General features: G+C 36.6%; 1 protein-coding gene across 1 annotated transcript in view; it reads left to right on the forward strand.

The window, feature by feature from the left end:
• Positions 1-25,334, forward strand: part of RFX6 (regulatory factor X6) — a 32,663-nt gene that overhangs the window by 3,112 nt on the left and 4,217 nt on the right. Inside the window, exons 4-15 of the mRNA XM_063391854.1 lie at positions 255-316; positions 7,020-7,097; positions 9,632-9,659; positions 13,161-13,268; positions 15,575-15,652; positions 15,746-15,859; positions 17,877-17,926; positions 18,349-18,508; positions 19,904-20,048; positions 21,325-21,434; positions 23,629-23,746; positions 24,832-24,954. Coding sequence (XP_063247924.1) covers positions 255-316; positions 7,020-7,097; positions 9,632-9,659; positions 13,161-13,268; positions 15,575-15,652; positions 15,746-15,859; positions 17,877-17,926; positions 18,349-18,508; positions 19,904-20,048; positions 21,325-21,434; positions 23,629-23,746; positions 24,832-24,954 — 1,174 coding nt within the window. The remainder of the gene's footprint in view (positions 1-254; positions 317-7,019; positions 7,098-9,631; positions 9,660-13,160; positions 13,269-15,574; positions 15,653-15,745; positions 15,860-17,876; positions 17,927-18,348; positions 18,509-19,903; positions 20,049-21,324; positions 21,435-23,628; positions 23,747-24,831; positions 24,955-25,334) is intronic.

Here is a 25,334-nt window from a genome sequence, read left to right on the forward strand (position 1 = left end):
TTTAAAATGTGAAAGTGAAAACAGAAAGGGAGAACAGGTGGGAAGACTGGATATACAGAGCAAGATGGACAAGGATGGGAGAAAGCCAGCAGTGTGAAACATGGCCTGATGGTTTATGTAGTGCCGTAAGTATCAGAAATGTTTATTCATGAACTACCTTAAACCACATATTTACACTACGATATTTTTTCTATAAACAGGTTGCTAAGAAAGTTTGCCGGTGTTAGAAATTAATGCAGTTGTTTTCTCCTTAGACCATTCGCCAGAAATTCCCTCTCCTTACCACAAGGCGGCTTGGAACAAGGGGCCATTCAAAGTAAGGCACAATTGCTTAGTGTGTATCTGCTTATAGAACACATTTTAGGAATCGTCTGTATTTCTGTGTCTCCTGAACATGTACTAATTTGCAGGGGATATTCAGATGGTACACTGCAAGGGATAACTTTCATGTACATAGTGAAACTGATACTCAGACTCAAACATTTAAGTTTGAAAACATTGCTGCATAATTTTTAAGTTAAACTGATTAAGCTTCTAAATCTTGTCACTGCATGTATAGACCCATGCATATGTTGCAAATATATGTCTAAATATTAGATATAAAAAGCATTTATAACACATATGTCTTTCTATAGGTGCTCATCTTCCTATAAAGAGTGATTTTATTTCTCTTTTGTGAGCCTAACAACTTTCATTGTGTTCTCTGTGTAACAAAATGGGTTCACTTAAATACACCACCAGAAAAAGCATTGTTTTAAATTGAAGTTAAGGTACACCTCTGCTCTTTGTTGTGGGTATCTTATAAAACTGAGAAATACACAATCTAGAGTGCAGTCATTTCAGAAATAATGTATCCTATTAATTTGTGTATTTGAACTGTGAAATTGTGAGCTAGGAAATACTAGGTAGGAATAGATCATATACAACTCTGTATCACCTGCTGGTAAAATTTTATTAGTTCTGGTTCTGGCCATTAGTTCTGCTTCTGCTTTTGGCCCTGAATAGTTTAATGTAAAACTGTTGTGAAGAGTGGCAACACACATATTCCCTCCATCCATTTTGCTAATGAATGGGATAGAAAACCAGAATAATGATAGAAGAAACACAAAACATTCTGTTTGTTTGAGAAAACTCTTTATTTTGAGCTACTTAATCTTGAAAGACAAAGTTACTCTTGTCTTTCGGTAGTTTATAAGCAAAACTCAAAACAAAAGGAGACTGAAAAGGAAAAAAACTTACAAGACTTGTTTTCCTAAGTGCTTTGCAATATACTAGAAGTGTCTGAAAGATATTTTTTTTATTTTCATCGTTTTGGGGGGTTATTAAATGTTGCAATATTTGGTTCTCTTCCTGATTTAGAAATACAAGAAATAGCTAGTTAATTCTGCCTTAGTTTTGCTGAATAATGAATGAGTTGTCATTTGTGAATTTTAGATTTTGTTGCAGAAAAAATGAAGGTGGGGAAGAATTTAAATTCCAAATTAATAAAAATAAAATCCAAAGGAAATAAAGTCTTCATAGAACATTATTCCTTTTTTGGGTTTGTTTTGGTTTTTTTTAAATTTGTTTGTTTGTTTGTTTTAATTGTCAGTTTTAAGAGAGGATAGTTCTTGCATAGTGTCTCTCACAATCTTACAAATTTGTAATCCCTTCATCTCTTTGAGGAGATAGTATGCAGTCTACAATGCATACAGGAAATCTGGAACTGAAGTTAATTTCTCTTTTTTTAGGTGACTTAGAGATGCTGAGTAGAGGTGTTTTGAGGAGAGAAACGATTAGAAAGGTTATTTATTGGGGAAAAGAGGGATTTAGAGTATTGTCTGCTGGGGTGAACTTAAGCTGTGATTACAGGCATAAGATGATGTAGACATAGCTTTGCTGCTGGTGTTGTGTTTAAGGTTTTAAGAGATCTGGCATTCACAATCTGTGCAGGAATATTTGACAATGTACTAATTCATCAATGCCATGGTGAATTCTTAGCCACGTTCATAACCCAACATATTTGGTGAACCACTTAGTTACAATGAACAGGGTAATGCAAAGGAGAATTCTCCCACATGCTCATTATATATTTGTTCTGACATAACTAACAGATTGATAAAAATGATCCAATAAGGATTCAAACTTCCAAAACATATCCTGTGTCAATCTTTATTAAGTAAATTAATATGTTTCAAATATGTATATAGCTACAAAATTAATTGCGTTGGAACATGTGTCACTATATTCCTCTTTTCTCAAAGACATTAAACAATATTATAATAGAAATAACTCATGCCCAACATTTCTTTGGCAGATTCCATATCCCTACTGACCTTGTTTGTATTATGTGTCATATTTTCATATGGATTAACTGTTCTTGAACAATTTTCTCAAAGGAGTAAGGCATCATCAGGTTTTGTTTGAACATCTGGCACTTGTTTCTCTGTGTTTTTTTCATCAGTTTTCCTCAGAGGCTTTTCCTCTGCAATTCTCATTTCTGCTGAGATGCATTTACCTTGATCTTGCTGTACTAAAAGACCTCACAAAAGGCAAAAATGACAATATTTCCAGTTCAGAGACTAAATATAGCAGCAAGTAGTATAAATCTAGTGGAGAAGTATAAATCATAGAATCATAGAGGCATAGAATGATAGAATGGTTGGGTTGGCAGGGACCTTAAAGATCATCTAGTTTCAATCCCTGTGCCATGGGCATAAACACTTTCAACTAGGCCAGGTTGCTCAAAGCCCTGTCTAATCCAGTCTTGTACACTTCCAGGGATGAGAGATCCCCAGCTACTCTAAGCAACCTGTGCCAGAGCCTCAGCACGCCCCCTGTAAAGAATTCTTTCCTAATATCTAATCCATATCTAGCCTTTTTCAGTTTAATGATCTCTGATAATCAGTTTTTCTGTCTCTGGTGTGTGGGCTGTGTTCCCCTTAGAACTAGAGACTCACTGAGGAGTAAATGATTTTCTGATTTCACCAGGCAGCAGTTAATCACACAAATATTATTTGCAGAAGTATTTCCATTAAATTAATGATAAAGTTAAGGGACTGTTCATCAGTTTCAATAAATTACTAGTTACTCTCTTTTACGTTAGCATGGACTCTAAATGTTATAAGCTATTACTGGGACTAGTAGGAGAGTTCTTACTAGCCATGAAGTCATATTTTTTAAAGCACAGTAGTGTAGTGACATTGTACTATTTCTACTGCTGCTATCTTTATTACCATATAATGCTAGCAGGAGCAGTATTAGTACTGGCTGTTCCTGGCAGTGATGTTTTATATAGCAGTATTGCCCCGGAGCTCTGAGCATTGTCCAGGACTATAGTATGGTCAGATGCTTTATGCAAAGGCATAAAAAGAAAGAAGACAATTGTTCTCCAATGGAATAATTGTTCTTAAATTTAGAGAAAAGTTAATGCCCTGGGAAAAAAGTGTCTTCCTGGATGCTGCAAGCATGCGTGGTAATCTATTGGTAGAGCCTGGCTATGATCAGAAGAAAGCAAAGAAAGGAATTTCCTTTTTCCACCATCTTCAAGGTGGCAGAAATTGTTTTTCTCCCACTCTGAAACACGCTCTTTCTGACATCCTCATGAGCATGAATTGGACTTGAGGAAAAGCTCCTGCACCAACATATGGAATACGGTTGCTGTTGTAAGGTGTGAAAGAGACAAATGTTAGTTCCTCTTCTTTTCCCAAACAGCATTTGTCATCTCTAGTTCAGGGTAAAGGACAAACTTACAACTGAGTCTGATGATTCCTAGAATTCAAGTCAGAATCTCTCTTTCTCTGTGTTTACATTCAACAATCCATTTGTGCAAAAATGTCAGTACTAAGACTCATTTAAACATTTGGCCAAGGAGACCCAACACACTGGACACAATTTTATTAACAAAATACATTAATTTCTCATGCCCATGCTAGTCACTCTACATAGCTGATAGTAAGGGAGATTGTCTGTTTTTACTCTGCTGAGTGAAAGAAGATGCAGCACCATAAATATTGCAAACTGCTATTTTAGATTAGTATTTCATAAGCAACTGTTCTCTATTCTGAATCCACCTTTTTGCACTGGTAATTTTGAACATACCGTGGTCAGTGCTAGAACTCAGCTGTGACTTTCACAGTACACGAATCACCTGAAGCAGCTATTTGGGAAAACATACAAACTGCTCAGTCCATACACATGGAAGACTGTTTGAGCTCAAGTTACAATTTAATTTCTTTGTAGACTTTGATCAATGATGAATCTTAGCTTTTATCCATCATGTCTGAAAACTATTATCTTATTTATTAGGAGTGATTTAGTGGGTTAATAAAACTGATATGGCAGCTGGCCCTGTGATAAGAAGTTATTGCAAGTCCCTGAACAGCTTAAGCCTATCATTTCCTTATCAGCTATCATTTGTGTCAGTGTATGCTAAAATCAGAGCTACAAGTTGTGTAGGAACATATGTTACAACAAACCACTGAAATTAAAAGAGGAAAGTAGTTCAGCTTGTTGTATAAAATGTTTGTTTCAAAAATTGAGAAATTCCTTCTAGTAACTGATTACATTTTGTTAATTACACAATAAAAATAATAAATAGTAAAATACAAATACACTGTACATACACATAAAAATATGCACATAAAGAGACAGAAGGAAGGCATTGGAAGATGTAGGTTGAAGATGTAGGTTGGAGATGTCAATGTGTCTGGTAGGGGTATACTAGTCTCAACAGGGAGCCCAAAATAAGCTATTCAACTGATGGCTTGTAAAAGAATAATAATCTTCATACCCTATTACTCAATGGAGTATGCCAAACAGAGCTTGAAAAGTAAAATTATATTATTTTTAATAATTTCTGTGTTGTGAATGGAAAGCTGTATTTTTTAGCAGTAAAAATTCGACTACACATTACTGAAGAAAAACAGAATACCTGCTGTGCCTTTAGTACAAGAGACTATATACTGAAAATATCTATTGTCTTAATAACAAGATGTCTCAGTGATAAATTCTGATATCCTGGGGCATTCCAGCAGGAACAGCCATATTGCCTACCACTGGATACTTGAGAATCAAAATCATACAACAATTCCTGTTACTAGCCCAAATATATTAATATTGAATTAGATGTAGAATAATCTAGATATTGAATCATAACTTGGTAAAGAAGTAATGTTTTTCCTTGCCTTTGGCCCACTCCAACCTTAACTGGAGGGAAAGCCAAATTTATGGTGAAAGTGTAAAAGTTTTTATTTTAGAATTTAAAAAATGGCATGTGATTGAAGCTAGGGGATTTGAACTGTTGGAATGAGATGTGAGCAACTGCTTGCTTACATGGCCAATGACAAATGGGCAGATAACATCGTTAAAGAAGCAGCCACAACTCTGTTCTGTTTTTCATCCCATTCAATGGACACCCTTTGCAATGTGAAGACTAGGTAAAAGCTGTTATTTCAAAGAATCCATACATGTATATTTTCAATACCTTTTGTGCCACATTAAGGAAAGAGAGGAGAAACTTATGGCCTTCCTCGGGGTTGACAGGTGCCACAGTGTGATCTAGCAGTGTTATGTAGACTCACCAGTTTCAGGAAAGCAGTAAAAGTGATGGTGCCACTTTCTGTCACGTTTCTTGGCTGTAGAATCCTGGATGCACACAGCAGACTGCCCAGAAACAGAAAAGCGATTTCAGCTGAGACTGTCAAAGCAACCTAGGCTAGGCAAATATATCATCCTAATGAACATTTTCTTAGGCATAATTTGTATCTAATGCCTTTAACCAGCTTTGTAAATATAAAGCACGTGAAAGTTTTGTTCTTACCTGTGACAGTTCCATACAAGAACAAACAAAAAATTGTGATTTTTTTCTTTTTAATGGTCATCACCAGGAAGAGCAGAGATGAGATGAGATTAACTCTTTTGTTAATGTGTTCTATGAACTCTTTCCTGGGTTTTAGTGTCTTAAGAATGCATTTCTTCAAGCTTTTGGGAAGCTTCAGGGAAATCTGTACAATGTGTTGCAAAGTGCTACTTTAAAGCAGCTCAGTTAAACCAGCTGCCACGGTACTTTCAAGCTAATTTTACTAAAAAGCAAATTAACCTTTCTATTCTATCCATAACATTCTTAGACAAATTTGGTTTAACACAATCAGTTTTTAAATCTATTGAGTGGAATTTATAAGACAGGGCCTATCAAGTTTGATAGATGAACTCAGGCAAACTTGGCTATTACCGGTAAAGGAAAGAGCTGTCCCCAGCTTTCCTGCCCTAATCTTAGAGGTCACTTGTTTTGTAGCAAAATCAGTGGAAAGCAGTAAGCAGCTATTACATAGCTAGTTTTCTTAACACCAGCCCAACCTTTTTTGCATCCCTGGTGTCTTTGGTTAAGGTGTTGGGTGTGAGCACTGCAAAGCCTGAGCAATAGGCATGTTTCCTTTTTCAGTCTCTGTTTGGGAGCTGAAATCTCCAGGAAAGCATCAAGGGAGACAAACGTGCATGAGAAGTGCCTAAATTGCTTAATAATTTAGAGTTAGTCAGCCTACAACCTGACAGAAGAATGAATGAATGACATACTACCATTATTAGTCATAGGAGACTGAACATTCACTTATAAGGTGCACTGGCAAGCTATTTTCAACTGAGAAAGGCTCTGAGGGACTGTCTAAATGTAATGGTGGCAAGCAAGATAAAATGAACCTGATAGATCAAACTCAGCACCCTTTCAAACAAAGCAAGTAAAGTGAAAGGGAGAGCATATTAGGGAAAAGAGATGGAACATGTCTCTGGATTTTCTGTTCTAGCTACTTTCTTTTAGTAAGAGAGAAAGTATTTTAATTTTAACCCTTTGAATTTTGGATCAAATCATGTCAATACTCTTTTCAGAGAGACTAGATTTTGTTCTCTGTCAGTGAAAGGAATTGTTAGACTGTTTAGGAAAGTTTTCAGAAAGCATTTAAAATCAGTCTGACAGCTTTACTTTAATTTGGCAGCTTGGCTTACTTGACATGTCCCTCCTAAATGCTCCTCTTTTTTTTCTGCAGGTATCACTATTATGGAATTGGCATTAAAGAAAGCAGTGCATATTACCACTCTGTGTATTCTGGAAAGGGCCTAACCAGGTAAAATAACTTCTGAGACTTAATCAGTGAACTTATAACTATAACCTTCCCTTATGAAGATGTATGTAGAACTCTAATTTTTGTTTCTACCAGAACTAGAATTGCTGGTTATCTCAGTGTTTAAAAAGTTGATTTCTGTATTTAGCTAGTATCTTCCAGTTTGACCCCACCACAGTCAGGGTAGAGTTGTCAACTTTTAACAGCAGAACATTTGTTCAAGTTTCTATGAGGGAGCAAAATCCCATTTCCAGAACACTTGTCTAATTTTGTTTGCCTGTGTGTCACCCTGTGAGTTCTTTCCCCAGGACAGCTTTCCATTATGAAACGTCTGGAGAATGGTGTGAAGCTGGCACCTGTGGGGCAGGAGGGAGGGGTCAGTGTAGATTAATATTTACAGGTTCTTTGACTGGCTAATATCAGTTTAAACCTAACCCAGGAAGCTCTAATTATATTTATTTAAGGGACAGCTAGCAGGATCAATACGTTACGATAGCTGCCTGTTGGTTTGCCAGAGATTAATAGTTCGTAAAACAAATGTCCCTGTTCACATATGGCTTGAATGACGGCTTTCATTGTCTGTGGCAGTGTACCTGGGTAAGTGGGACTCTGAGAAAGGAAAGGAATAAATGAGTTTATAATCACACATAGAAAATTGGACTGGTGTCAGATTTAGGTTATATCCAAAGAGACCTTTTCCAAACAATAAGACAAGTGTAAAAATTGAGGGTAATGCTGCCAATGATACTTAAAAAGGGAGGGTTCTCTCCACAGCAATACTTGAGGTGTAATAGGTTAGAATATTCTATTTCTTTGTCTGGTATATATCCAAAGCTGTGGAGGTGTTGCTGGTACAAAGTGTATTTTTCTTTCATAATACAGAATTATCTTGAACAAATTGTTCATTTTGTTGACTAAAAGTCAGTTATTTTCATTTAAAGGAATATAATAATTCTTACTCCTCAGCTTTATATCAGGCAGGCACAATCCAGTAGCAATGAGTGCAAAGAAACTGGAGGTTCTGCAAAATTCCCCAAGACTGTATTTCTGAAAGTATACACTCACATAAAAATTGCATAGATACTCTCTAAGATTTTCAGGACTACCCTCTAGATTCACTAATTAGGAACCTTTTCTTTTTGTTAGGACCTGTGCTGTCCTGTATGAGATACTGGATTTAGAAGGTCCAGCAGTTCAACTGCCTCCCTATCTGAATTAAAGCAGAAGCTCAGACACTCATTTTGCACAGTCTATCCCATCACAGTAGCTGGACTTTTCTGTGTGAAGAGGATGATGCAGTAGTTTGGGGTTAAGAACAAACTTCTGGATAATTAAAGAATCAGGCAATGTAGGGATTCAAAACTCCCAACTCCTGGCTGCATACAATGATCCGTAAATCTGTCCTTTATGTCTCTTTCTCATCATTGAGGCTCTGGAAGAGCGGTGCTAGCAGATGCTGCCTCACATTTTTGCTGTACATGCAGTGTACATTTTGCTGAACATGTGGAAATCCGGCGTCTAAAACAAATACATCTAGCCTTGAAGTTAATTAGATCCATGTTGTAATCAGCTGAGTGATGCCTTCATTTATACTTAACTATCAACATGCAAGGAAACTGTCTAAATAACATATGCTGGATGATCATGTGGTGGGAACTGTTAGGCACCTGTGCCAGGTCTGGGCAGGAGGAATTCCACAACTACTCAGCCTCTGGATTTCCGAGAGCATCTCAGAGAGCAGGAAACAGCCAGAGAGCATCTCAACAGCAGGAAACAATGATATTGCCACTAATAATTACAAGACTTCATATTGTCCACAGTATCTTATCAGTTGGCAGCTAGTGGTACAGGAAATAACAATAATCAAACAACATTTATCATTATACTGATCCATTAGAATCACTATTATTACACATTCTCTAGTTTAGTAGTTATAATTTAAAATGTTCTTTCTGGTTTCTGTGCTGAAGGGTTGTCTGATAGTCCAACGAGTTCATTGGGAGTCTCTCAACTGGACTCTTAATAGAACGTTCCCTATACTGCAACACATTTTTGCCAGTTAAAGAATCTTTTATCTCAGGAATGTATTTCATTACATCAAAATAGTACTATGGTGAAAAAGAATGGGAAATCACTATGATTTCCTAATTTTTTCGACAAATGTCAGCTCTATTAATAACTGTCTTTATAAATAGTTTTCTTATAAAGACATTATGGACTTGCCCCTATGCTACCCTTTTGCTGTTTGTGAAGTGGCAAAGATCCAAACAAAAATGTGAAACTGGATTTTATACTTTAGATAGTCAGTGGTCTTAATCTTCATGTTTTATAAGACATCAGTGGGTTTCCAGTTATCCCCAGGTATTTGAAAATCAGTGGAAGAAGTTAAGAAAGAAATACACTAAAAACACATAAAAACCTGTAATTGCATTTGGAAAAATGTGATTGTAGTAGATCAATTCTAGTAGATCATACTTATATATAATCTACAAGTGTTCTGCCTAGGAAAAACTAATCAAAGGTGTTTACTTTCAAAGGTTCTCAGGAAGCAAGCTAAAGAATGAGGTAAGTGCTGTAATCTGTTTTCTTTCACTTCTGTTATAATATAAATACTATGTGACCCATGGTTTCTTTCACATTTATTTCTTTGAAAATTGCAACATTGTTTTTCACTAAATATTTGATCACATAACCTTTTTTAACAATGCTGAATAATTGCTCCTCTAAATATTTAAAGAAAAATAAGATAGGAAAACACCTTTTAGGGTTCCCATTGCAATCCAGTTACCCATAACAGTATTTAAGCAAAGGATCAAGTTCTAGCTTATTTTTCACATGTTACTTTTAGAGGAGGGCTTTTTCGGAATCTGGTATGTCTGATTGGAAGCTGAGAAGAATTTTTTTTCTAAATAAACTGAAATTTGTGCCCCCTAGTCAGTATTGTCTTTCCCTATTTTTTGCTCTCACGACATTTTGGTGTGACTTTTTGCTGCTTTTGCTCACTGGATGGGACAAATATCAGCTTTGAGTAACTTCTTAGCAGCCTCATAGCCTTCCATTGTACTTGTTCTGGTGTGAATATCTTTAGAGTAAAATAAATCATAAAGTCTTATAAGTGGTATGTTTCCAATTCCTGTTGGAAATATCCCTTCTGATGAACCCTAGAACTGGATCTGGTTTGTTGCTTTTTTGTTCTCCAGTTCCCAACAAGTAGTCTACATTTTCAGTACTGTATACTATGGTATAGTCACTGTCATCCTGGTCATATTTATAGTAGAAAATTATGGATTATTGTGCATTAAAGGTTAAGGGTTGTCACAGTATTTTTATTTGGTATGGAGTGCAACTGGCATGGATTATCCTGCATCCATATTGTTAAACTCCTGAACCTGCAAAAGAATATAGGGCCATCTCTGCCACATTGCATGAAGAAACATCTCTAATGTGCAATGTTTTGAAATATGACTGGAGGTGTTTGGGATACTGCTTACTGGCATGGACCAAAAGAATGCCAGAGGCCGTTCTGAGTAATACTGTTCTAGTATTGCCTGGAAATGTTTCCTGACACCATTTAATTTACTTGACTAAATATACGTTCTGTGATCAACTGATACACAGCAAGCCTTTCCTCTTTTTCATTTCCAGATAAGCAACTCCTAGCTGATAGTAGACATTTTTATTGGTCCCTGAGGGTGTAGTTTTGCTTTATTGATTTTCATCCCCCTTATTACCATTATCTCAAAGCCATCCATGTCCTTCTACGTGACCTCTTGGTCTTCCTCTGTTGATGGTTTCATTAGCTCATGTCAACCAAATTGATGTACGAAATGTTCGGTCAGATCAGCCCCAGGTCTGATCTTTGGGAATTTTCACTTCAATCCCTTTTCAACCCAGTAGTTTCCTTGTCAACACAACTTGTTAGCATTTCAGCTAGAGTCAGTTTCTTAAATATTTTTACATTCTTTTACTAATCCCCACTCTCACCAGCATAACTGATCATTTCCCATGGTGACTCCATGTCAAGTATTTTAGTGAGGTTCAGATAGATTAGATCTGTTGCATTTTCCCTGTTCAGATAATTGGCTATCTTATCAAAAAAAGATAGTGCAATGCCATGGGGTATCCCCAGCATATTCATGAGCACTACTGAAGCATTCATTCATTCAGAGTTTTATGATGAAATATAACTGGTTCCTTTGGCATAACTGGATGCATATTTTCTTCCATGTGGCATTCCCAGTCTGACGTGGAATTGACAACCCCGCAAATCTGTTTTGTTTCTGACCCAAAGTTCCTTTGTCATCCCATGTTCACAGATAAGTCAGTGGAAATAAATAAGAAAAGGCACATCACTGTCAGTTCTTGATTGTCTGGCTCAGTATTGTCTGAAATTATTCAGACAGGTCTTAAGAGAAAAACAGTCTTTCATGGTCAAAACTGAATTACAATAATCTCAATGTACTGAAATTTTGTCATCATATTTTCATTACTGTGAACAGGTGACAGATACATCCTTTCTCATTTGCTTGAAATTAGGTATTCCAAAAAGCAATTAGGTATTCCAAAAAGATTTACAACGATTGCATAAGGTGTAATTCTGTGTAGGAACATAAAGACATTGAAAAGATGTTAAAACACCGATTGTCTAAATATACTGAGTAAATGGCATTTGAATGAACACTTATTGAGTGCCAGGGACACTGTTTACTTCTGGTATGTTTTATCACATTTTCTAGTATTCTCTCTGTAGGGGGAGATATCAGCAAATTCTTTTATCTAAACCAGTTAGTGCACCATTAGAGTCTGCATGGTTAATTAGGCAGATAATATTACTGTCATTATCTTAATGTTAAATGGCCATTAGAAACAGATGGCATTAAATTGAAAGGGCAAGTGGCAGCAGGTTAAAATATTAAGCCTAGAACTGAGGCACAGTCATATAAGAAGTCCATTAGCAAGGTAAAAAACATTGCAGATTATCTTCTTAAACCTCCCACCACCATCTCTGCCTTTTTTAAATGAACAAATCCCTTTTAATCAGAGCTTTTAATATATTTCATGGGTAATTGCATAATAAAATCATTAAGATTACTCCTGTTAAAAAAATACCCTCCTTATACTGATAGGCAATTATAACACTACAAAAGTATTGACATGAAAAAGTGCTAATGTTTCTAAATTTCTACAATTTCTTTTACTTAGATCTTTATATGTGTTTGAATAGTAGATAGCACAGGTAAAATTAGTTTATACGATGTATGCTTTTGGTTTTTTGCTGCCTGTTTTGTCAGACATATCACCCTATAAAATAGGGCCATATTTATATTGAACAAGTCAGTTACAACTATGGTTTTCTGAATTCAGTATTTGAGAGAATTTCATTTGAAACTGGCCTCCAATTAATGAATCAACATTTACAGAGAAATAGTCTAATTTGCACAGTTTTGTACTATATGTGTTGTGTTATATACCTACCATTCCCACTTCAGTGAAATCTACCTGTAGGCAGAGGGGTAGGGAAAGGTTACTTCCAGTTCCATTCAAATGCCTTCAAATGCAAGATCATAAATGTCATCCATTAGTACCGGGGAATCTGCACAGAAGTAATAAGATTTTCCACAGGAGTATGCAGAAGGCCAGCTCGTGGCTCTTCACACTGACTTGACATAAGGACTGGTTAGGCTAAAACAGAATGAAGGGTTTCAGACAAATAGTCTTCTTTAGATTTGAATGCAATCCTATGAGAATGACTACAGTTCAGCCAGTAAGGGCAGAACCATAACACATTGTATTTCTTCTTTTCAGTATGAGGGTTTCACCTTAGCCATAGCATTTGAGACCTTAAGAGTGTTCAGTGGAGTTTAGATATAGACATATTTAATAACCTTCATGAGCTGGGGTCCAGATCTGGATCAACATCAATATTTTTGAAGGATTATCTGAATGCAAGTCTGGCAGAATCTTGAGAGATTCATGAAATAAAACACAAGTTTGGCATGAATTTTTGATTTCACATGTAACAGTATTAACTGTTTCAATATTCCTGTTTGTTCCCTTCCATTTCAGGGTGGTTTTACTCGTAAATATTCTTTGAGTTCCAAAACTGGAACACTCCTCCCAGAGTTTCCAAGTGCTCAACACCTTTTGCTTCAAGGATGCATTTCTAAAGACAAGGTAAAAAGTGAGCTCCTTTTCTTCTGTCTTAGAGATCAAAAATTTGCCTCAGAATGTTTCTTCATATCTTAGCCTTTGAGGTATTGACATGAAAGAGACAGAAATATCCATAATCAAACAGAGGTGACTGATTTATAGAGGGGGCAAACCTTTACTAACACCGATTAACTGGCTTTCCAATGGAAAGGTGGTTGAATTATTTACCTATTAACTGACCCAGTATTTTACAAACTGATGGTATGTAAGACGGGGAGAGCAAAACAAACAAATAACTGAGAGTTGTATTCTTTACAAATGCCTTTAGATTTAAGGTAAATTTTGTTCTGATTAGAACAGAACAAATAATTCACAACAAATAGATGAATTTTTCTCTCATTAATTTTTTGAAAAGCGACTGAAAATCTGAACATGTTTGAGTTTTTTTAAAATTTCTTAAATAATTCCTCAAATCAATACTTGATATTACTTGTCCTAAGGATAACTCTTTAGTTGGCAATATCTCTCATGTTTTATGTCTTTGACTCTTTGCTTGTGTGTTACATCTGTGTTGTTTCTTGTCACATTACAAGCTGCTACATTGTGCTAGAAATCCTTTGACAGACATTTTGAACTTTTCTATTTAGTCTTCAGTGCAGGTGATAATGGTGACTGGTATGAGACAAGTTGCTTTCAAACCTTTTGTTTTGCAAACCCCTCCTCCTAAGCTTGTTCTGAGAAAGTAGTGAAGCCTAGGATTCCTTTAGGGAGAAACTAAACAAAAGGAGCCATCTTAGCTGGAAATATTACCATTCCTAAAGAAAGCCCAAGAACTGGTATACTCAGCAGTGTGCACCACTGCTGCTATAGTCTCCATCAGTGAAGTGACGTCTCTCATACAGACAGCATGCTCATTAAATTTAAATCTGACAAATATTTGAAGTTCCTTAAAGACCCAACACAGCAATATAAACAAACTGATTTTACTGCTCCAACAGTGGAGAAAACTTTGCAATTCATTCTCTCTTCATTTTTGGTTCAGCACCATTGTGCATGTCTGTCTGGGGACAGACTTACTGAGTTATGAGGAGACTGTGGAAAAGATGAATTTCTGTGTCTCCTGCATTCTCTTTCCTTGCTGCTCTTTCTTTTTTTCTTGTTCTCTTATTTCCTATTTTCTTTTCGTACTGCCTTTTCCCTCCTTCAGCTTATCTGTCCAAAGGTTATTGAGATGAAGATATTTAGGTACTCTGTTGCAGCCAGCCCATACATGAAGTTTGACTCCTGCATTAAAGTCTTAAAGAGTTGCTAGCAACTCAGATGTCTGGAGAGTCCATAAATACAGCAGTCTGCACTAAAATAGATGAGTAATTCCTGCCTTTAATGTTTCTGGAAAGAACTTACCTAACCTTTATACTTCCATCAACTCCTTGCAAGAACAATTCTTTAAAATCTTCTTGAGTTTCACACTTTGCTATTGCTTTTCAAAGATATGTAGTTAGAGAAGCAGCTCTGAAAGTCAGAAAGGTCTGTTTTCAAAGAAATCAGCATCCTCAACCTATTGCAATAAGATGGCACCAGGTGCATTCAAAATCTGATAGTGGTTTGCTGGAGAAGTTTATAAGCTGTGGCAAACCTTCTGTGATTCAGGACCATAAGAATGGTTTGCACTTTTCCTTCCTTAAAATACTGCATATATTTCTTGTCTTATAATTTGCTACAATTTTTTAAAACTGCTTTCTTTTTTTTTTTTTTTTTAATAAGGGAACACTCCATTCAGTTAAAGTAGCCTGATGAGATGAAAGGGAGTTCTGCTTTTAAAAGTTCAGTTCATGTGAGGCAGTGATTAAACTTTGACCAAATGACTGGCAGCTATTTTCTCATTTGTCCAACTAGATGATGTTTCAGAACACTCATAGACGCCTATAGTAGCCTAATGATTAACTTGCAGGGCTCTTTGGGATTAATCTTAGCTTCAGAAAGGTGAATTTACTTTACCATCTGACTGACTAATCTAGCTATTGCCTTACTTTATTATCCACATTTTCACAGTTTATACAGGTTCAGATGCTACATGTCTGACCACACCATCAGTGCTTGACTTAAATAATGCTTGAATAATAATGACATAAAGCTGTTGATAAAACTAGAGATGTGTGACATCCTCATCACTTCTGGATATACAGGCTGCCTATTTGTAAATACACATTGCAACACAGATTATATTATGTGTTTAAATACTAGCTACACAAAGCAAGAAACTTAGATCACCGTAACAGTAAAGGGAAAAGTTAAGAAGCTCTGTTTAATATTTCTTTCTTCCGAAACAGGTAGATACTCTTATCATGATGTACAAAACACACTGTCAGTGTGTCCTTGACAATGCAATTAATGGGAACTTTGAAGAGGTAAGGTTGTTTGAACACACACGCTTGGTACATATGCCTGGGAAAGCAAGAAAGCATGATTTATATCTATGAATCTGGTTCCTACTCTTTTAGATCCAGCATTTCCTATTACATTTTTGGCAAGGAATGCCTGACCATCTTCTTCCCCTGCTTGAAAATCCCATCATCATTGACATTTTCTGTGTCTGTGACTCAATACTGTATAAGGTAAGTTAAGCATTTAGCTATATGAATAATCTCACCCACAGTACAGCTGCTGCATCTGTAAAAGAATGACAGGATGCCATGACTGCTTTCTGCTGTAAATCAGCAAGGAAATAATTGAAGTCAAGAAACAAAATGGGCAACTTAGAAGAGCTGAACTCCAGTCTCAGCTCAGCTGATCACCTGATGTGTGACCATGGGCAGCACACTAACAGTGAAACCCTGACCTACTTGCTTTAATGCAGCTAAAAGAAATGCTCATGTGCTCGCTGACTGAGGTAATCCTGGATGAAAACTGAAGCCTTGTTTTCACTGAAAAGATTATTGCAATTTTTACCAGAAAAGAGAGTCTGTGGCACACTGGTAAGGTGATTCCACCCGTCAGTCTGCTGCTCACAGGTTATCTTAGGCCATGGTTTCTTGTTACCAAGCTGGAGCAATGCTGGGTTAAGACATTCTTGCCCTCCTGCTGGCTACCTTTCATTTCTGTTCCCATGCTAGTAGATGTACCAGCAAAAGTGCTACACTCTAAACTGGTCTGGATTTAAAAAAAAATTAAGGAATACTTGTTTTGCAGAGCTTTTGTACTATATGAGTTCTTTGATCTAACTCATGGCATGACCACATAAATAGTTGAAACTAAGTGACCTTTAGGAGTGTTGCAAGGTCAGGAGCTTTACAGAGCGCTGGGGAAATAAAACAAAATAATGCCACAAAAGTTTCCTGAGTTTTTCATTTGGAAAGTCAGATCAGATGATTATTTAGTAATGCAAAATACTTTAAGTTGCTCTGATAGGATGTGCCATAGAAATAGAAAAGGATTCTCAAATAAGTGTCTCTCTAACAAATTTCACATCACATACTGATGAGAAGAAATAAATATTAGCTTAATAGTAAACACCAAACAGTCAAAGCAAAAGACTTGAAGCTTTTTAGCTCTGATGCCTTTTTGTAATCTTTCTTTACTGTCCAAAAATATGGGGGGAAATCCAGAAAAGATGTAAATATGTATTTCTTAGAAGCATATAAAGATATAAAGTAAGAAGTGTTTAAGTTAGCATAGTAAAGCAAAGGTAATTAGCATCAAGAATCATAATTACTACCCAGGAGGTGGGTCATTTACTTGTAGAGATTATAATGTACCTTGGGTTTATGAGGTTTTTCCTGTTCTAAATTTGTTGTCTCAATAGATTCAGTATTAACTTTATTTATAATAGATTTAATGTGACAGAAGTAGAAATACTAGAGAAGCATTAAATTATAAATTGAATAAGATCAAATTTCTCAACAGTTCATAAATTTGCTATTGTGCCTCTTCTTTGTCTCTCACTATTTCTTATCTATAATCATGTTATATATTCTTGACATCACAGCTGACAGAAGGAAGAAGGAATTGCATTGGATTGTTATTGAACTATTTACATTAACAGAGAAAGGAGATTTCTGGAACATTCTCTAACAACTTTGCCCTCCACAGTAACATTCCCTAGGGGGCATGCCAGATGGCACAGTGTTTTGCCCAAACTGTTCCACACCACACTTAGCTACAGGGAACTCTATGGCTAAACTCCAAATGCCTGCAATGCCATGTCCAATTTGGCAGAAAGAAGAGTCAACAGCATTCAAGGACTTGGGAGATGCTTGAGTACCTGCTTTACAGAGACTTGGAGATGCTGGAAAAGACAAAGTGTTTATGCATCTCATTTCTACTGATTTCCCTACTCTGAGACATGGGGGATAGCATGTCTTGTTTGGTTTTTTCCTCATTTTACTGCTATGAAGATATAGAATAAGATATACAATAGGTGCTATCTAAGTATATAAAAATCTCAAATGTTCCTGTCTAATAGTGATTGGAAAAATCCAGGCATATAAATATCTGGACACTAAGCTGAATGGCTTTATTCTCTGTAAATTTTCTATACTTATCACTTTGCAATCTATGTAGACAAGACAGACATGAATGAATGAATAAATGGCCAGTGGAAGCATGATGTCATTTTCTGTTAACTTTTTGAAGGTTCTTACAGATGTACTCATCCCTGCAACAATGCAAGAAATGCCAGAAAGGTAGGTATTTGAAAATAATCATGGTATATTCTGATTTTTAGGCATATTCCAGATAAATACCAGTAATTCTATATTCTAGAGAAATTTTGTCACAGTATTTATTTATTTTATCATTTTTAGAACAGTAGAGTATGTATGGCAAAATAGTGTGAGTTCTGAGGGCTGCTATAGAGCAGCCTTAAAATATTAAATAGCATTTTGGTGTCCCAGACACTAATTTTTCCCAGAGGAGGTATGTGTCTGTATGTAGTCAATACATAGATCAATGATTGGTCATTTCCTGTTTCTTTTGGTAACACCTGAGGAGTAATTCCAGATATGTTCAGAAGTCTGTTAGCCATAGATTGAAACCCAATTATTTAAATGAATGCCAAACAATTTTTATTGGTGATTCTCTAAATCACTTTTTGTTTTTCTTATAGTTTACTGGCAGATATAAGAAGTTTTGCAAAAAACTGGGAACAGTGGGTTGCGTCTTCTTTGGAAAATCTACCGGAAAGCCTGATAGATAAGAAATTGCCTATTGCACGAAGATTTGTTTCCTCCCTGAAACGACAGACGTCATTTCTACACCTAGCACAGGTAAACAGGATAAGATTATACAGTCAAAAATGTGTCAGTTGTATTCAGTGTACCTTTCTCGCTAAGCGATATAATGCATTATTTTTTCAAGGTTGACCTTCAGCCATGGTAGACTTAAATCTTGTAGTTTTAACCATGAAATTTGAAAGTGACCATAAATAGATCTGACCAGAACTTCAAATTTTTGTACCAGAAAAGAGAGCAAAGACCATGGTTATAATGAACTGCCATCACAGGAACTTTTTTCAATGAAATGATCAAGTGGAATTTATGTGTATTTTTGTTTAGTACCAAATTGGAACCAGATGATCCTTCTTGCCAATAAAGATTCACTGGCTTGCCCATGCTGTTCCATTTCTATTTGAGTTTTGAGAGAAAAGAAAAAATAGGAGTGACTAGTAATTGGAGACTCCAAGGCTATGTTGTCAGGATACAGGTATCTGCAATTAGGAATCACCTCCATGTGATGGTTTTGTAGATTATCCATAAGGATACAATGCCTTTTGAGGAACTTCCTCCAATGCTAGCATCTTGGGATTTGAGGTGGTAGTCCTTATCAATAACTAGACACATCCCAGATTCATCTTGACTTGGTTTTCTCTTTCATAAATACAAAAGCAGCATATGGGTGACCTTGTGAAGATGATCTGACAGGAAGGCACATTAGAAGAGCATCAGGAGTCTAATGAAAGGGAGATTATCTCATCTGTTCTGTGATAAACCCAAACCATAATAAGACTCTTCTCTGAGCAATTTTTTAGGTGATCCCCAGGTGTGGGCCTGTATTGGTTTTGGCTGGAATAGAGTTCATTTTGTTCATCATAGTATGGGTCTATATTTTGGATTTGTACTGGAAACTATTGATAATTCAGGACTATTTTAGTTACTGATGAGCAGTGTTTACACACTGCCAAGGTGTTTTCTGCTTCTTACCTGCCAGCAAGTAAATTGGAGGTGCACAAAAATTTGGCAGGGGACATAGCTGGGACAGATGGCCCCAGCTGATCACAGGGATATTCCATACCACAGATCAACAATAAAACTGGGGAGAAGTTTGTCAGGGGACCACTGCTCAGGGACCTGGCTGGGCATTGGTCACTTGGTGGTGAGCAATGATTTTCATTTGCATCACTGGTCTTTGTTGGACTGTATTTTTCTCTGTTGTTTTTTGGGGTTTCTTTTAAACTTTTAAATTATTGTTGTTGTTGATTTTATTATTTCTTTTAAAAAGATAATGAACTGTTTTTAACCTAATCAACTTTTCTTAACCTACTTTTAATTCTCCCTCCCATCCCTTGGCAGGGTAGGGAGTGAGTGAGTGGCTGTGTGGTGCTTAGCTGCCAGCTGGGGCAAAACCACAACAGCCTCAGCATTTTACCTTGCTTTCTCTTGCAGATTGCTCGGCCAGCTCTTTTTGATCAGCATGTGGTGAATTCCATGGTGTCAGATATTGAAAAAGTTGATTTGAATAGTATTGGTTCTCAGGCCCTCCTTGCAGTTTCAGGGGGCACAGACTCTGATGGGGAAGTCTACAGTGAATGTAAGTCCATGGTGATATATTTGTACCATTAAAAGTAATTCATTCTTTCATTCCATGCCACAGCAGTCCATCTGGACTGACTGAGACAGGGCACTCATAGACACTACATTCTCTAAGCTAGTTCACCATAAACTTAAGTAGGTTTGGCAACCAGTTGGATGCCCTAGCAACAGAAGCTTGTGCTGGAAAGTCATCCTTGCTAGCTGACTCTAAACGTTACCAAAAAATTCATTTACATGTCAGTTGCAAAGCTCTTTTGGAACTTGGTCCTAATGATATGGGGATATTGCACAGATCAGTTATTGAAAGATTTGTCCAAAATTCCATTTAATTATGGCTTAATGTAATAGATATTTGAATTAGTTTACTTTTTTGTAAAATTAATTATACTTTCTTCTGAAAGTTGAGCTTTAAAAATGTATGTAATTTTCTATGTAGTGTAGCCGCTATTTTCATACACAGAATAGAGTCAAGTATAAATTTTGAGGTAGTTAATTTTCATATGCATTGTTGAAAAATAGATATAAACATTTTCTCTATTAAAAAATAACTTTGTCACAGAAGTCATGTTGATCAGAGTTTCAAGAGCTGAAAGGAATAGCAATGTGTTGTCCTGTAAATATTATTACTTTGATTATGAAAGTTTGTTCTCTTTAATTCACAACAGAATTCACAATCCTATTCACATTTTCATTTGAGTTTGCACCTTTCCTACTTTTTTGTGTAGTTTTTTTTGTTGTTGTTGTTGTTTTTTTGTTTTTTTTTTGTTTTTTTGTTTGTTTTTTTGTCTTCTTTCACACTGGTTAATAAAGAAAAGAAGAGGAGAACTGGTCGTTCAGGCCCTTTTTTCAAAATCAGAATTGAGGAATTAACTTTATATCCTATTGTAAGAAACTTGTAAAATATGAAGGAAACATAATACACTGCAAATCTGCCATTTTACACAGAAAGCTTTACTGGTAAATGTAGTATTGGAAAGGTTTTCAATATTGATTCTGCAAAGGAATGGAAAATTAAGTATTTTTCTTCTGCTTTTATTTTCTTATAAAACTTCGTTGTCTTACAACCTGTATCATTCTAATGCTTAAGTAATTAAAATACGTGTGTGTGATGGATGTGTGTGTGTGCTTCCTTTGCTGGGGAATTACTTATTTCTTTACTACTCTAATTCTTTGATTTTCCTTTCCATGCTACAATATTGTCATATGGCTGGTGAGTGGCTTTTTCTCATGTTCAGAGTAGAGTGCAATGATATGTTCTCCTTTTTACATGGTAGATGACTCTATTACAGTGTTCCAAGAGCTGAAGGACCTTCTAAAGAAGAATGCCACTGTGGAATCATTTATTGAATGGTTGGATACTGTGGTTGAGCAAAGGGTTATCAAGGTACCTTTCAAATGTTCTGCCTGACTCCAGACCAAATCCTACTCTGCTTACTCTTTATGCAGTCCCACTGATTTTCCACAAGGATTTTTCATCTCTGCTCCTATGTCCTTCCTGTGACAGTGAAGTTTGTCATTTGGTGTCAAAGATTCCGATGATATTAGTTCAAATTAATCATGCTGAGCGGGCTTATGCATGTGACAAACTAAGTATTGTAGTTAAAAGACTAAAGTCAGCATTTTCACAAACTGTACATGACAGAAACCCTCCCACCTTCTGTGTGCCTGCAGAATCGTGGGGGGATTGGTCCAAGTAAGCTGAGCAAAAGTTGTTTCTTAGAGAAGCAATTCTCTTTTCCATGGTATTTGGGTGGTACTGTGTGTGGTGTAAGTTACTGCAGCAGGTGGATTCAGAAGTAGCTAGCCTTCTGAAGGATTTCTACATTTCAGGATGGAAGGTACAGTTATGTAGCTTTGTAAGGTGCTTAACACAGTAGTTGATGGTTTTCCCCTGCCCGGGGGATTCCCCTGCCCAGCTCCAATTACCAAGATGCATTTTCATCCCACATATTTTATATGCATGTAGTTATGTAGGGATTAATAAACTACAGATCAGAAAAAAAGAAAAGATTTTGACTTATAGCTAAGTAAAAGATATTTATCTAATTTGTGACTCTAATTACTGTAAACTAGTAGAATAAGATGTTACATATTGTTGGCTAATAGCTGAACACTGGTCTTCTCATCAGATTTCTTTTTTCATCTGAAAATGCAGTCTTTTATTCATCATTTTAGGTAGGATCTTGATGTAAATGGATGCAGAAGGATGAGACAGTACAGTTAGCATCAATTGGATGGCAGAAGAGAGACTGCCACTTACAAGAAAACCATACGCTTGCCCTTTTTCCCTTCTTCACCTGCTTTCACAAATTTCAATGGAGGCAGTGATAATTTCTTTCTTTAAAAAGCACTCTGAGTTTCCTAACAGTTGCTGACATGTGAGCAGCACAGTGAGGAGCTTTGGATGACTGAAGGCAGTAGAGCCAAAGGCAAGTCCTCACATACACAGAAATCTTCCTAGGCAAAAAAATCCCATTGAAGCTGAGTAATCTCAATTTATTTTAGACTAGAGTGATTATGGTCTAAATTTCGTTCCACAATTTCAGAAGACAATTCCTGATAAGCGAGTCAGGTAGAAAAGGCAAAGCAGTTTTCCATTCAACATCTACTATGTGATACCATATTGTTAAACCTAACAGGTATGGTTCCTTGCATTGTTTTCCTATACTTAAGGGAAGAACTACTAACAAGTTTTGATATGAAGCTAGGTCAACTTGAGGAGAAGCTAATCATTTACAGAACATGTACTCCTTCCACTGCTGCCTGCCTTCTGTTCATGCTAAAGTGTGGCTACTGTCAAACTCACACAGCAACTCCTTTCTGCTTGCAGTTTGAGAAAGTAACAGGTCATATGTACCACATGAACAAATCACTGCCAGAGCAAAGTGACTGTATGAAATGAGCAGTGTTGAAAGCATCACTTTGATCATCATAATAGTAACATAGCATGCTGTAAGACAAATTCTGACCAGCATTATACTGATTAAATCGAAGCACAAAGACTAATTTCTATTCCCTGTTTTTGCAGAATAACAGTGCCAGAGGGTGGGATCGACCTTCCTTCCTTCCTGCCTTCCTTCCTTCCTTCCTGCCTTCCTTCCTTCCTTCCTGCCTGCCTGCCTGACTTCCTGACTTCCTTCCCATCTTCCTTCCTTCCTGCCTTCCTTCCTTCCTTCCTGCCTGCCTGCCTGACTTCCTGACTTCCTTCCCATCTTCCTGCCTTCCTTCCTGCCTTCCTTCCTGCCTTCCTCACCCGTATAGTTGTAGAAAAACCTGGCACCGTTAATACTAGAATATGGAGTAATTTATGTTCCATCAGGGCCCAAGCAGTAAGCAGTTTGCTTCATCCAACATTGACAGACATCATTCTGTGGTTGCACTGGAAAGAGGGAAGGCTGATCTGTTTTACCAAGTTAAGTCACACAGCAGGGAGATAGTTTGAATCAGGCAGTTTGATTCACTCTGCCACATCAGCCTGAGTCAAGGACTCCTTGAACTCTCAAGGATATTCAGTTCTTCTCTCCTGTTGGCAGAAAGCAAATGAGCATACTTAACAGTATTTTACGGTTCTCTTTCAGGCGAGCAAGCAGAATGGGAGGTCTTTAAAGAAGAGAGCTCAGGACTTCCTTCTGAAATGGAGCTTTTTCGGTGCTCGAGTGATGCATAACCTAACTCTAAACAACGCATCAAGTTTTGGTACCTGAGCTTTATAAAAACCCTCATATTTTGTACATATGTGTTAAGCATTTACCAGCTTTCCACCATTTCCTGTACTGAGGAACCCATCCTAATCTAAAAACTCATTGATCAAAGCCACAAATACTCTGTGATGTATTTTTCAAACTAATATTTCACAGTAAATGCTAGCAATATTTTGCTGGTGACCTGTGTCATAGGTTTGTTTTTAAAAGGTATTTTTCTTTTGAATTGCTGCTTTGATACTGCTTTGACATTTAAGTGATAGAAGCTTTGTTTGTTTTAATATGGCAATGACTGCATATCTCAGTACAAGAGACAAATGATTTATATTATTGATTTTACCTGTGGATCAGTTTGGTAAAAAAATACTGTTGCATATAAGTTCTTGTGCATGGTATGTTTTAATAAAAGCAAAAGGAATTTGGCAGTCAGCACACACTTAATTCTGGAATCAGTAGATGATCAATTTAACAGTGTTTGTGGCTTTCAAATATTAAGATTCACACATGCATCTTTAGGAATGTTTGCATTTTTGGGAACTCTCAGAAAGAACCTTATATAAGAGAGAAGATGGCAGAACAAGTGAAACAAACTAGTATGTAATTTCATATGTTTGGCCATAGGTACATTGTTATCTAAAATTCAGAGGGTATTTGAATTGACTGTAGGGACACATACATTTTTCAATGGGATATATCCTTGAAATAAGGTCAAAGACTTTACCAGTTATTGTCTGGTTATTTAGCACAAGGCAAACAGAAATAGAGCAGAGGCATTCTAGCAGACTTCGGCCTTATCTAGTTCCACTGTGTGCTCTCTTCAGGTATAAAGCATGTCTCACTTTCATCAGTATTTTTCTTTGATGTAATTAGTGGTCAAATAGCCTACAGGACAGTAAACAATTGAGCTAGGTGGGCCAGTGCAAAGAGAGATTAGAGCTAGAAGTTAGGCACTATTCCTTGTTGGTCTTGCCAGGTCATTTAAAGTCCACAATTATTTGTTTGTTTCACTGGCTTCTTGTGGAGTGGTGAGAGATGGTCACAGAGATAACTCAGCTACTCTCTCTCTTTCTCCTCCAAAAGGTTCTTTTCATTTGATCCGCATGTTACTAGATGAGTACATCCTGCTTGCCATGGAGACACAGTTCAACAATGACAAAGAACAAGAACTCCAGAATCTACTGGACAAATATATGAAGAATTTAGGTAACTGGAACTTGGTTCTTTTGCATGTACTCCAGTATGTTTCGAAATTGATGTATTTGGTTAAGCAGAAGCAAGTTTATTGTGTTTTCCTGAAGGTGTGGTTATGTGCAACATTGTCAAATTCATCTGAAAAGTTTGTGTCCATTCACTCAGCAATTCATTCCCACCTTCTTGCTGCAGTTCACTTCATAACGTTTTGTTGGAATGTCAGTACTAAGGATCACTGAAGTTATCTTGGACGCAGCAAAGACTTGTAGGTACATCTGAAGGGCCAAGAACTGAAGTGTGAGAAGAGGTATAAGTAGCAGAAAGGGCAGGAGTTCCTAATCCAGTTTCTCCCCAAAGCTTAAATATGTAATTACAATTCGAAATAGGAATCT

Source organism: Prinia subflava, chromosome 2 (genome assembly GCF_021018805.1).
Source record: "Prinia subflava isolate CZ2003 ecotype Zambia chromosome 2, Cam_Psub_1.2, whole genome shotgun sequence".
NCBI lineage: Eukaryota > Metazoa > Chordata > Aves > Passeriformes > Cisticolidae > Prinia > Prinia subflava.